Raw genomic sequence first — 13,630 nt, forward strand, 5'->3', positions numbered from 1 at the left:
TGCGCTGTAAAATAAAATATGTTGCGACATCTGATTACGCATATAGGCCACATTTACAAACTGGTTTTCCACAAAATTTCTAGACACCATTTGTGTCGAAATATTTTACAGCGTGGCACGCCACCAGGATTTAGTCATACAGTTTTAAAAAACAAACTGTTTCATAAAGTTTATTTTGAAATTAGTTGCCCTTTTAGTGCAAAATCTAGACCATACGAACCGAAAACACATGTCGCTGCCTATAAGTACTATTATTTGCATGTTATACGCAGTATAACTACAGAATATTAGTTATTTAGAGCAGTGATTACTAATAGAATGTGAATGTGAATGTAACTTATCTCCACGAGGCCAGAAAACGACAGTCGTTATAACACGGGTGTTCAAGCTGTTTCATACACCTCGTGCCCGCTGACAAGTTATCACGAGTGTAACTTGCTTTATCTTCGCATGGCGGGGCAATCACAGTCGTTATAACTATGTATATTACTTTGTAAAAAGAAAAAAACTTGTGTTGTTACGACTGCGGACTGTCGTTTTCCAGCCACGCGAGGATAAAGCAAGTTACATTCATAATATTCTATGGTATTGCAGTTGACACCTATAGGCCCATAGCACAGATAAGAGAGGAACGAGTGGCCTCTCTCTCATCTGTGCCCATAGGGCGCAGACTGCACAGTGCGCGAATGTGCGCTTTGGCCCTCTAACAACAATGGGCGCTTTGAGCAATTAATAGTAAAAACACAGGTTCGTTAGTCAAACACACGGTATATTTATGTATGTGTTTAGGTTATCAGGGTTATAATTTATCCGAAACAGGAGTGAACGTGTGGCCTATATTTTGCACAGCACTTTTAGACTAAGCACCAATTTACGTCGCAAATGTATGTACACTAAAGTTCCACAAGCGGACACGAGGTGTATACAGCCTGGTAGTCTACATAAGTCAAGTAATGGGATTTTAAGCACGATTTTTTTGCATAGTTTGTAAGACCTATATGTGTTTTCATAACCGTTTAAAACGCCTAAAGACTCAATTAGATTAATGTTTAAATTCTGGGTGCTAGTAAAGAGTCTCCCCCCACCGTATTTGCTAACCACTAACCCCTAACCATTAACTCCTATAACCAATTACCCCTTAACCATCAACACCTAACCCCCTAACTTAGAAGTTAGGGGTTAGTGGTTTGCAAATAAGGTGGGGGAGATTCTTCACTAGCACCAAATTTTGTATGTAAACTTGTGGCCTGTTGCTGTTGGTTAAAAAAGAAATAGTTTAGATTGTTAATAAATATATATACATAAGGGGACAAAGTATCTAACTATATATTATATGTTATTGGTATCTTACTGTAACATGTATTATTTTAACAGTCATTGTTATCAAGTGATATCATATAATAGGCATATAATATAATGTTGTGCAATTACTCCAAGCTATGTTGATGCAAAAGAAAATTGAGAATCAGATTCTAAACTAAACAAAACAACAAGCGACAAAATGGCTGCCATATTTCCAAACCAAAACCTCATGCAGCCGCCTGACCAAAGAAATGAACCCAATCAGCAAAATCAAAGATACAGGTATTAACAAATTTGTATCCTGATTAAAACCCTGGGTCTTGGGGTAATGGGCTAATCCTAGGTCCCATGATGTGTTTCATTGTAGGATCTCACCCATATAGAATAGAATGTGCATATACAATGTTGGGGTATTTGGCCAACTGCCCAACTCTAGCCTAAATCCCAGATCCCATGGCGTGCCTCACTGTAGGACCTCACCCATATAGAATAGAACGTGCATATACAATGTTAGGGTAATGGGCCAACTCTAGCCTAAATTCCAGGTCCCATGACATGCCTCACTGTAGGACCTCACCCATATAGAATAGAACGTGTATATACAGTGTTAGGGTAATGGGCCAACTCTGGCATAAGTCCTACTACGTTCTATAAATACCATATGAGCCGCTAAAATATTATGTATATCATGCTTGGTAGCAGAAGTAACAAAATAGTTCTTTTTATAATTTATAAAAAAAATATTGATTTGCTTTTAAATATGATTAATATGTTTTGCTAGTTTTTAATCTGGTTTATAAAAAATCTTTGCTTTCCAGTCGACAGTACCAGCCTTATGTCTTCCAACCAAACTTTCTGAAGCAACAAATGCGACAACGGGAGCTTGAGAAAGCTACTCACCTCGGCCAGCTCGACGCCACCAACCAGGCCTCCATGAGGGCACTAATGCAGGGGAGAATAAGTGGGGGAAACCAAATGTCCGCTGCCAATCTTTTGGATGAGGCCAACCGGAAAAAATCTGGCAGAAAAGTTATAGATTGGACGTCATCTTGTACTATTTATCTTGAGGTATAATATATTTTGTAATTTTTTTTATTTTGAACTTGAAATTTATGAAATAGTATATTTTTGTTTTACTTGTAACTACAAAGTCAGTTTTTATTTACATTAGGGTCTTAACTGTTAAGCAGGTTTAATGAAAAAGTCAAAAATATAAAATAGCAATAATCTATATATATGCAGTAGGGTGGGTGAAGATGGGACACCTTTTACCTCTATTTTCTCGCCCCGTTTAGTAGTAAACAAAGAACTTTCAAGAAATTATGAAACTATATGCCCAGCATGACTCCAATTGACCGTTAGTAATTGTTTAAAACACGATCAGGATATTTAGATATTATGTGCTAAAGGTGTCCAATCTTCCCCCACCCTACTATATACATATTTATATATAACATTATACACAGATTTCTGTCAAAAATAGAAATATTTTGCAAATTTGTATTATGTATGCAATAGCCAGATACCACCACTGCACAATACCTGTTTCATGAAATGTAATTTTGATGTCATTTCCTATATTTTTGTATCTTCCTTAATATTATTGCAATGCATTATTGTATTCACAAAATACTAAAGGTGTTTGGATTGGTGTGACTGCATACGATATCTAACTAAAATGGGGAGGCAGGGATAGTTAGACACAATCCTGTAAAACAAATCCAACTGATTGGTTGTAATGTTTACAAAAATATCTTAAAATATTTGTTTTATAACGGTGTAAATTTTATTTTAGATTAGCAAAATAATAATATATAATAGTAGGGTGGCGAAAGATGGGCACTTTTTATTCTATTTTCTCATCCCATTGGTGGTAACCAAAAAACATTCAAAAAATTATAAAACCGTGTCCTCACGACTAACATAGACCCTTGGTAATTGCTTGAAATACGATCAGGAAATTTGGATATTATGTGCTAAAGATGTCCCATCTTCTCCCACCCTACTATATATCAAAATTTATTTCAGCGTCGCCGATGGCAACGGGAATCAGAAGACGTCCCATCTTTACTCCCCGACGCTTCGTTCTCGATAGAAATGCAATCAACGATGGCGTATAAAGATAGTTCCTGTTCAAGTGTTGCAACCAAGTTTGTGAGGAGTGCAACAAACAAAATGAAGTGTCCTGTCTATAAGGTGGGGGATACAACGTTCTATAAGTATTTTTTTAGTGCTTTGTCTAAATTCTTAACATAAAAAGTATCATTTAGACATTTATGTAAATGGTATGTTAAAATAAAATATCTCAGTTGTAAAACTGGCGTGTTAATAAGACATATTGTCTTCTTTTGTATACTACATGCTCATTCTATTCTATATCTATGGGTGAGGTCCTACAGTGAGGCACGCCATGGGACCTGGAATTAAGACCAGAGTTGGCCCATTACCCCAACATTGTATATGTACATTTTATTCTATATGGGTGAGGTCCTACAGCGAGGCATGCCATGGGACCTAGGATTTAGGCCAGAGTTGGCTCATTACCCCAAAATTGTATATGCACATTCGGTTTTATATGTACGAGGTCTTACAGAATGGCTCGCCTATATGTCTGAGGTCTTACAGAATGCACTTAATGTTAAGGCCAGGATTGGCCCATTACCCCCCACTTATTGTGGGACCCCTGTTTTAAAAGAGTGTGCATGTCATACTAAAATTACTGCCTTTAATTGTGTTCAACATATTTTTATATAAGGTTGTTTGGACACCAGATGGCAGAAGATTGGTCACTGGCTCAGCTAGCGGGGAATTTACTTTATGGAACGGAACGGCATTCAACTTTGAAACAATTCTACAGGTTAGTTTTAAGCAATAACAGTTACTGCACTTAACCCTTCTTATTTTGTTTCTAAACACCTTAATCAGCTGCTCCTGTGAAATAAACTGAGTTTAAAAAGTTATTATAACAGTACACAGTGACTTTCCGAACACCTTGTTTATATAAATATATCTTATACTTTGCACAGGCACACGACAGTCCAGTTCGAGCAATGTCTTGGTCCAAGAATGACGCATGGTTGATAACAGGGGACAACCAAGGTTATATAAAGTACTGGCAATTAAACATGAATAATGTGAAGATGTACCAAGCACATAAAGATCAAGCTTGTCGCTCTGTGTGGTGAGTTGTTACTTTTTGTTTATCCTTGTGTGTCTGGAAAACGACAGTCGTTGTAAAACAGGTGTTCTGTTTCATACACCTTGTGCCCACTTACGAGTTACCACGTATGTAACTTGCTTTATCTTGGCATAGCGAGGCAATGACATTTTATAACATGGGTGTTCAGTTTCATACACCTCGTGTCCGCTTACAAGTTACCACGTATGTAACTTGCTTTATCTTCGCATAGCGAGGCAATGACACGTTCTAACGCGGGTGTTCTGTTTCATACACCTCGTGCCCGCTTACAAGTTACCACATAGGTAACTTGCTTTATCTTCGCATAGCGAGGCAATGACACGTTCTAACGCGGGTGTTCAGTTTCATACACCTCGTGCCCGCTTACAAGTTACCACATATGTAACTTGCTTTATCTTGGCATAGCGAGGCAATGACATTTTATAACATGGGTGTTCAGTTTCATACACCTCGTGCCCGCTTACAAGTTACCACGTATGTAACTTGCTTTATCTTCGCATAGCGAGGCAATGACACGTTCTAACGCGGGTGTTCTGTTTCATACACCTCGTGCCCGCTTACAAATTACCACATATGTAACTTGCTTTATCTTCGCATAGTGAGGCAATGACATGTTCTAACGCAGGTGTTCTGTTTCATACACCCCATGCCCGCTCACAAGTTACCAGTCATGGCTCATGGGTAATTGTATTTTAGTATGGCTGACAAGAAATAAAAAAGCTTAGCTCCAGAAGATGTGGTCATATCAAGCGGATAACTGTAATAGCGAATAATTGCTAACTTTCTGATGCTATTTGTAGCTTTGGGCCAACTGATGCCAAGTTCGCAACAGCAAGCGATGATGGGACGGTAAGAATCTGGGATTTCTTACGCTGCCAAGAGGAACATATACTAAAAGGGCATGGCGCTGATGTTAAACAAGTAAGAGGGGGAATGCAATTTATATATATATATATAGGGCATAGGCCTATATACACTAAAAGATAAAGTAGTGTGTATTTATAGCAGGTTGGGGAAAAATGGGATTTCATTCCATTTTCTTGTCTTTTTTAGAAGTAAACAAAGGACAGTCAAAGAATTATAAAACCGTATCCTTGTTACTCCAATAGACCGTTGTTAATTGTTTAAAACACGATCAGGAAATTTGGATATTATGTGCTAAAGGCGTTCCGTCTTCCCCCACCCTACTATATGGAAACTTTTTACTTAAAAAATGTAAAAAAGCTATCTATAAATTAGTTTTACCACGTAGGTAACTTTGTATGTGTGTTTTTCTGTATGGCTGATAATTGGACGCTGAAGCGAAAATATATAAAGTATTTTTCCCATAGGTTGACTGGCATCCACAAAAGGGTTTGTTGGCTTCAGCAAGTAAAGACCTTCACACCCCTGTTAAACTATGGGATCCTAAGTCAGGACAAAGTTTGGCAACAGTGTAAGTTTGAATGGTGTTTAGTGCATTTATTCCAAAGAGGTGACTTCTTCCTTATTTGGATAATTTTGTCGCTGGTAAATTTGCTGTTTTTTATTTTAAAAAAATAATGACGGTTGTTTTTTAGATTTTTATCTGTATTTTTACATGTCTAGGTCTATTAGTTATACTGTAAATTAGACCGATATTTCATCCAAATTTTGTCACAAGGGTTTACTTAAGTTATGTGTTTCAGCCACGCACATAAGGGAACAGTAATGGACATCAAATGGAACAGAAATGGCAACTGGTTTTTGACGGCTTCTCGTGATCATTTAGTTAAGTTATACGACATCAGAAACTTGAAAGAAGAAGTTCAGGTAGTTGGCAACATATAGTGTTGGGGTAATGGACCAACTCTGGCCTAAATCCCAGGTCCCATGACATGCCTCACTGTAGGACCGCACCCATATAGAATAGAATGTGCATATACAATGTTGGGGTAATGGGCCAACTCTGGCCTTAATCCCAGGTCCCATGGCATGCCTCAATGTAGGACCGCACCCATATAGAATAGATTATAGAACAATAGCAACAATTATAATTGTTTGGGTTGTTCCTTTAGACTGTTTTACTTTTAAACATTGTATTTTTCACAGGTATTAAAATTCAATTATTTATAATTTTACACTTTTAGTTTTTTCGCGGTCACAAAAAAGAAGCTTTTTCTGTTGCGTGGCACCCAATACATGAGGAGATGTTTGCCAGTGGTGGATCTGAAGGAAGCATCATGTATTGGCAAGTTGGGTAAGTACTAATACAGGACAAATTTTTCATTTTTCATTAAAACTCAACCATATATTGCTGTATAATACTAGCGAAAGTTTTTTCTAAACATTATTTATATTTTTATCCACTCATTAACGCTTGATATGACCACATCTTCTGGAACTAAGCTATTTTATTTCTTGTCAGCTAAAAAAACAATTGCCTATGACATACGTGGTAACTCCTAAACTGGCACGAGGCGTAAGAAATGGAACACCCATGTTATAACACGTCATTGCCTCGCTATGCGAAGATAAAGCAAGTTACATACGTGGTAACTAGTAAGCGGACACGAGGTGTATATAACAGAACACCTGTGTTGGTTAGAATGACTGTCGTTCCCCCATCACCAAGGATAAATTAGTTGCAATATGTGGTAACTAGTAAGCGGACACGAGGTGTATAAAACAGAACACCTGTGTGAGAATGACTGTCGTTACCCCACTACCAAGGATAAATAAGTTGCAATAACACCAAAACCTGTTACTTTCCAGTGAGGACAAGGAAATTGGATCATTAGAAGGCGCCCATGATAGTTTAATATGGAGTCTTGCGTGGCACCCCCTTGGTCACATACTCGTGTCAGGTTCAAATGATCATAGCACGTAAGTAGAGTATAAGTGTGTTTAGTGGCGCAACTAGTGGGGTTGCAGATGTCAAGACCTCCCCTTTTTTAAAAAAAAATAAATAAAAAGCGTTTTCGATAAAAACAATTTTTTAGATTTTTTTTTTAGTAATTTCGAATCTTCAAACATGCGGTACTGAGCATAATGCGAACCTGTATTCATGCGCTATAACTCGAGTTTTGGCCATTACAGTTAGATAAATTTATAAGGGGTTGCACTTAACACCCATAGTGTGACTTTAGTTTAAGAGACATCTTTTCTAAAAGCTCACAAAATATAGCTAAATTAAATGGGTTTTAAGTTAAAGCTGTGTCTTTGTTTAAAACCGTCGCTCTAAAATCTCACAAAACCATTCCAGGAAATTCTGGTAATGTTCGTTTAAAAACATTTTTTCTAAAACCTATAAAAACAAACTCTAGAAAATTCTGGACCCGCAACCGACCGGGAGACCAAATGCGAGATCGTTATAACTTGTTCCCCCACAATGAAGACCCCGCACCTATTGATAGAACAACTAATAAGAATGATGGCGGCAACATTAGGATCACAACATCTGTTATACCAGGTAAACTAAATTTCAAACGATATCTTTGTAGTAACCCCTATAAAATTAAACATTATAACCCCTTTGTCAATACACCAGGCATGGGTGAGGTCGATGCTGTCGTTGCTGACGTCGCAAAACGTGACGAGGAAGCCCAACAGAAAGTCGGGATACCCGGTCTTGATTGGTCGTTCGAGGAAAAGAACGAATTTGATCGCAAGGTTTGTTCTTTAATCTATATGAGTGAGGTCCTTGGGGGTCATGGGTTAAGTTGGCCCATTGTTATCTTGTTTAAAATTGCCTGGAAAAATTCAGCACCGTGTTTAGCATTCGTTAGCACAGCAACCTGTATGAAGCATGTACAGAAGATAGAGTTATGGGCAACTCTCATCCAAATGACTTGCACAGCCCCACACACATATATATATATATATATACAATCTACAGATCACAGAATATATATATTTTTTTCCCCCTTTAGCTAATAGTTTTGTACTTCTCATTTCCTTCAGAACACATCACCTAATTCAAATCCCTGGTTCTATAGCTTGCCTTTCCTAGGTCGCACATATAGAGTATATCCAATGTTTTGCTTTATATTCATATTTATTACAGAACCTAATTCATGACCACCGAAAAAAGATCCCGTACTCGCGTCCCGTACCCCGATTATTCGCTGCCGCGTGGGATTCGAACAAAGAAGTCGCTCGTCACCGATCTCCCTCCCCTCCAAGGTTCAAGGATCAGAATTATTATCCTGAGAGGAGGTTCCATCGTCCCAGGGATGACAGGGGTCCTCCGGACATGCCTCCAGATGAGAGGGGGATGGAGTTTCATCCTCGCATGGAGTTTCAGAACAGGGGCGAGCAAGAGATGTTGGGAGATTTTCCTTCGCAAGGAATTCCTCCCGAGCAAAATTTCCAGCGATCTTTAGAAGAAAATGAGCAAACTGAGCAGATGTACAGAGACCCTGAGTTAAACTATGACATGCAAGCGATGGGTGATTTCGGAGACCCTGCGTTACTAAAGCACATGGAATGTAGACCGATAGATGAAAACTTTCAGTCGGAAAACTTTGGCCACCCCCGCCCTCCACAGGGTAACTTCCGTGGTATGCCACACAACAGAGGGAACATGAACAACCAGCAGAACCATAGACCTCATGGTGTAATGGAGTACGACAATATTGTCGTCCATGATGATTTTGCCGGATATAATCAACAACAGGAGTTCTTTGTTGGTGATATGCAGAATAATTCGTTCAATAAACCGATACAAGGGTTTGAAGAGGGGAATGAGTTTAAAGTGGAACAGGAACGAAATAACTTTGAACAGATACCCCAACATGCAATGGAACCACAACAGCATATAGGACAGGGTTTCGAACGAAGGTTGGACAATCAATATAATTTCCATGACGCCCCTCGGGGAAGGGGGCGTGGTAGGGGTAAACGATTCGGGTTCGGAGACGCCCCTAATCGCAGAGGGCGGGGCTGGACTCAAAGGGGGCATCGAACCCCACCTAGAATGAGAAGGGGAAGATAGTTTTTTCTATTTCTACAAATTAAAATCATTGCCGTTAAAAATTTGTTACTCGAATTACAATTCCGTGCTTCATTGTCTGTAATTCCAAGTTTCAATTCCCAACTTTTCAAATTTCGCAGAAGTAAAACACTTTTATACATTCGAAATGTTCAAATTTGTGACCGAAACCACACTGCAGTTTTGTATCTTAGTCACCTGCACTGTTTTAAACTTCCAAGGCCATTAAAACTCAAGACAAACTGTTTATATAAAACAAGACTAAAAATATGCATGTTATTTACAAAGAAAACAGCACAAGAAAAACAGATTCATGCTTCAGTTAGATCATCGTTAAAATAGAGATGTATCGCTGGCGTCCACAGCTCATAGTCCATCCCAAGTTCATAAAACTCTGTATCTTCGTCCTCAATCCCATTATCTTTCAAGGTTTTATTCATGGACAATGGTATACCATCGTATTTCCATGTGTAACTGGCAGCATGGCCGTTATACTTAAGATATCGCTGCAGAATCTCGTTCATATTTTCTTCACAACAAACCTGTGATGGTGAAGGTTTTAAAATTTATTTAAATTTAAAAAAAAAACTATAGGCAATTATGGATTACAAGGAATGCCTTACTGTTTTAGTAAATAAATGATTACCAATAATCTAACTCATACACCTCGCGCTGGCTAAGTTACAAAGTAAGTAACTTCCTGGCTGATTTTGTCAAAATGTTTTGTTTACTGCTATGAATTTGCTAAATATTGCTAATAAACTAAATGTCAGAAAGGCTCTATTACAGTTTTTTAACTTAGCTATCTAAACTTGATTTAGTTTATTTCTGCCAATTCATGAAACACAGACTTTTAAACTAGGTGTAGCGACCTTTAATCCAATTAAACGTAAATACTTTTTTAATTGTAAGCGAGTTTTAACAACTGTTGTTGTGTTATAGCCTTTATTTTCAGTTTAAATGCTCAAACTTTGCTAGCGGAATCAAAGAGACAAAAGTTATAAATGTACTGAATGAATGAAAATTAATTGTATATTATTATAAAATTGATACCTCAATGGTTTGTTCTTGGGACGTGAGGGTATTTATTATCCTGATAAGTCGTGTCTTGTCGCTCAAAACCCCAACTTCATATTTATTGTCTTTCCACCACGGACGACCGAAATCATTTGACCAATCAGACGCTGGACATGGTGGTGGGATATGAACGAACCTTCCATGGGGAGCGTAGTACTTCCTTATGCCAGTGGACGGGTCTATATGTGTTCGGATCTGTATTATATAAAAGTTGTTGAAAAAAATGGTGTTGTAGTTCATAAATTAAATGATGATATTATTCATTTATTCTTAAATTTCTTTTGAATTAAAAGTTTTAAGAAATGACTAATATTGCAGTAAGGTCACATAAAGTATAAATATATTTAAAAATATGGAAGTATTTTACATATGTGTTCCTAGTCTGTATCATATGTGTCTGTACCAGTCTGCAGAGTATGACAGGTAAACCAGAGATTTTGTTTACACACTTCTGGTTAAGCACGCCATAATTTGTACAACGCACGCCAATTAATTAAACAATGAACCAAAATACTAAATTAAGTAAATTTCCGAATGTGGCTTAGAAAAGTGCGTGGTTTTCACACCGTTTCTATATAAAATAAAGGTTGTTAACATTGATGTAGTAAGGTATACAAAGTATTTTACATCTCCTGTATTGGAATCGAACCAGTGGGAGATGTCTTTACCAGCGCTTGCTATTATTGGTTTGAGAAGAATATTGCCTGCAGAAACAAATATATTAATATAAAATTGATGATCGTATATGCATATACATACAACACTAGTGAAGAATCCTCCTGTATGTTACAGATTAGGCTGGTGAAAAGTTTTATGGATTGGTAGTTAGGAGTTATAGGGGCTTATTGGTTTAGTTGTTATTAGTTATGGCTTAGTAATTGGGGGCTAGTGTTTGGTTGTTACGTTTAACACCATGCATACTGAAATTATGTGAAATAAACCTGCATATTCATCACAAAGCGGAGTCAAGTCATATACTTTGCCCAAATAAGAAACCCAAACGTCTTTGATAGTGTTGTGCAGGCTCACTTCGTTTGGCGTAAAGTATTTCGGTCTTCCTGGAGCCATTATAAAATCTTTAACGTTATTCTATAATTTCAGACTCAGCAACAAATTTAACAGGGGCTTCCCCGATTTGTAGTTGCTATGGCAAAGTCGCATCTTGGTGAAAATTTTATTAAAAAGGCATACCTTTTAAAACAGTAAGCATAATTTCGTAATTATATTGTATATTTATTTAATTGTTTAACTATTTAAAAACACCTTTTTAAACGATCGTAGGGGATAGTTTTGCATTTGTAATTGGAAATGACTGCGCCGAGACTAAAGTTCCATAGCAACAAGGCAAACTTTCATTTTAGGTTTGTGTTTTCTTGATATTTGATCAAGCTTACTCGTTCAGCATTAGAGCTCAGTTTTACGTTCGTTTCAGGAAATATTGTACAATATGAATGGTCCAGTGGAAAGTATTTATAACCTGATACCTCGAGAAGTTGAAAAACCACCCAACCCACCGCGCTACAACTCCAAGTTTAAGTCAACAGTGAAAGATGAGTTGAAACATAACCGATCGCCCAACAAAACCATGGGCCCAGCTAAAGTAGCGGTTCCTACGCCCACTAGCTTTCTGAAGAAGCGATCAAAGGAGCCAGTTCTGCCGGAAAAGACGGTGTTCGAGTATTCTGGGGAAGTAAGCAGGCGACCGCCTGTCCCAAGGCATGATGATAAACCTCTGCTGGGAATCCGCACCAATAAAAACTTTATTAATACAAACGCCGTCGAAAACATCATGTCCGTGACAAAGAAACCGTTGCCAAAGTACGTTGATACACGATGCGGCGACAACAATCTTTTGGAACCGTCCGGGCTCGTCCCGAAGTACACCAATAAACCGGACTACGGTCAAATGCCAGAATACTTAAAGAAGAGAAACGCGGAGGTAAAGCGTGCCCAAGAAGAATATGACCAATACATCCGCGACCGCATGAAACAGGGGGCAATGCAGCAGCTTAGCGACGCTGAGAGGGACGACATCATTAACGGTTTAAAGAAGAACTGGGAAGAACTACATCACCAGTACCAAGGCCTCTCTGTAGTTACTGACACGGCCCCGAAAAAGAACCGAAAGGAGCGAATGGAAGCGGAGATGAAACAGCTTGAACGAGACATCGAACTTGTTGAGAAGCACAGAGTAATTTACATCGCCCATAATTAACATTTTTATTGCTGTTCGTGCACCACATACCTGCATATTTATAAAGTTTATGTTTTGATTCGTGCCTTATATACACGTTACGTTGCACTCTGTGATACGCGTTAAGTTGTACATGGTCTCTTTCACCACGAAATAGCCAGTGGTTCAATTTGGCTGTTTTAGGCCACGTGTTCTCTAATTAAAACATTCCGGATTTTAGTCACATATTTTGCAAATAAATAATACCACATTAAAATAATAACTTACATCATATAAAATAAAGATTGTTTACAACACATAGCAGAATATGCCCCGTATATAGTCAGCCATAAAACACTTAGAGCAGAGCAAGTCATACACTACTATGGCTAGAATGCAACCCCCATAATGTTGAGACAGGCATCTTACTCGCACTGTAACTGCTCTAAACTTCTACCATTGTGGACGTTCGCATTTTTGGACAAGACATTAGCCGCATACAAACAAAACGGGACTGACTAGTGCTTTATAAAGTAATGTGGGGTAACGTGGGACACCTTCATATATAATATCCAACTATTATATATCGTGTTTTAAACAATTGACAGGTATATGTAATCGTAGTGATACAGTTTTTTAATTCTTTGAATGTCTTTTGTTTAGTGACAAATCGAACGAGAAACTTCAAAAAAAGGTGTCCCATCTTCCCTACCCTACTATAGCTATATACCAATAACCGTATACAGACAAAACCACACCGACTAGTGCTTACATGACTAGCTGTCCCATAAAATGCAGTTCTGTCTAAAGACTAGGACTTAACAAGCCCTAAAAAATTATCCAAGTTGCGTTTGGTAATTTGACGTAAGTGTAGGTGAAGCGAAAATACTCAAGTAACAGATTACAGTCTGAACATTTAGCCACACAA

General features: G+C 38.0%; 3 protein-coding genes across 4 annotated transcripts; 2 read left to right on the forward strand and 1 right to left on the reverse strand.

The window, feature by feature from the left end:
* Positions 1–1,366: 1,366 nt before the first annotated feature.
* On the forward strand, positions 1,367–9,601 carry LOC149741113 (pre-mRNA 3' end processing protein WDR33-like). Of its 2 annotated transcripts, XM_089880863.1 has the most exons (13): positions 1,368–1,584; positions 2,121–2,370; positions 3,331–3,498; positions 4,058–4,159; positions 4,329–4,483; positions 5,302–5,422; positions 5,833–5,936; positions 6,169–6,292; positions 6,610–6,719; positions 7,235–7,345; positions 7,786–7,931; positions 8,010–8,131; positions 8,526–9,601. In XM_089880863.1, the coding sequence occupies exons 1-13, from the start codon at positions 1,502–1,504 to the stop codon at positions 9,453–9,455; spliced, it is 2,526 nt and encodes an 841-aa protein (XP_089736989.1). In that variant the 5' UTR covers positions 1,368–1,501; the 3' UTR covers positions 9,456–9,601. The 2 variants fall into 2 exon arrangements, with proteins under 2 accessions (XP_089736981.1, XP_089736989.1); XM_089880855.1 differs by having other exon boundaries at positions 1,367–1,584; positions 7,786–8,131.
* Positions 9,602–9,677: 76 nt separating this feature from the next.
* Positions 9,678–11,750, reverse strand: LOC149741114 (cytochrome b5 domain-containing protein 1-like). Its single transcript, XM_089881022.1, has 4 exons — positions 11,471–11,750; positions 11,157–11,233; positions 10,506–10,724; positions 9,678–9,994 (listed from the first exon to the last, which is right to left on the reverse strand). The coding sequence occupies exons 1-4, from the start codon at positions 11,595–11,597 to the stop codon at positions 9,764–9,766; spliced, it is 654 nt and encodes a 217-aa protein (XP_089737148.1). The 5' UTR covers positions 11,598–11,750; the 3' UTR covers positions 9,678–9,763.
* A 154-nt stretch (positions 11,751–11,904) lies between these two features.
* On the forward strand, positions 11,905–12,836 carry LOC149741115 (enkurin-like). The gene has a single exon (XM_089880986.1). The coding sequence runs from the start codon at positions 11,977–11,979 to the stop codon at positions 12,742–12,744; it is 768 nt and encodes a 255-aa protein (XP_089737112.1). The 5' UTR covers positions 11,905–11,976; the 3' UTR covers positions 12,745–12,836.
* The last annotated feature ends 794 nt before the right edge of the window (positions 12,837–13,630 follow it).

This window comes from Ciona robusta, chromosome 1, assembly GCF_009617815.1.
Source record: "Ciona robusta chromosome 1, ASM961781v2".
Classification (NCBI taxonomy): domain Eukaryota; kingdom Metazoa; phylum Chordata; class Ascidiacea; order Phlebobranchia; family Cionidae; genus Ciona; species Ciona robusta.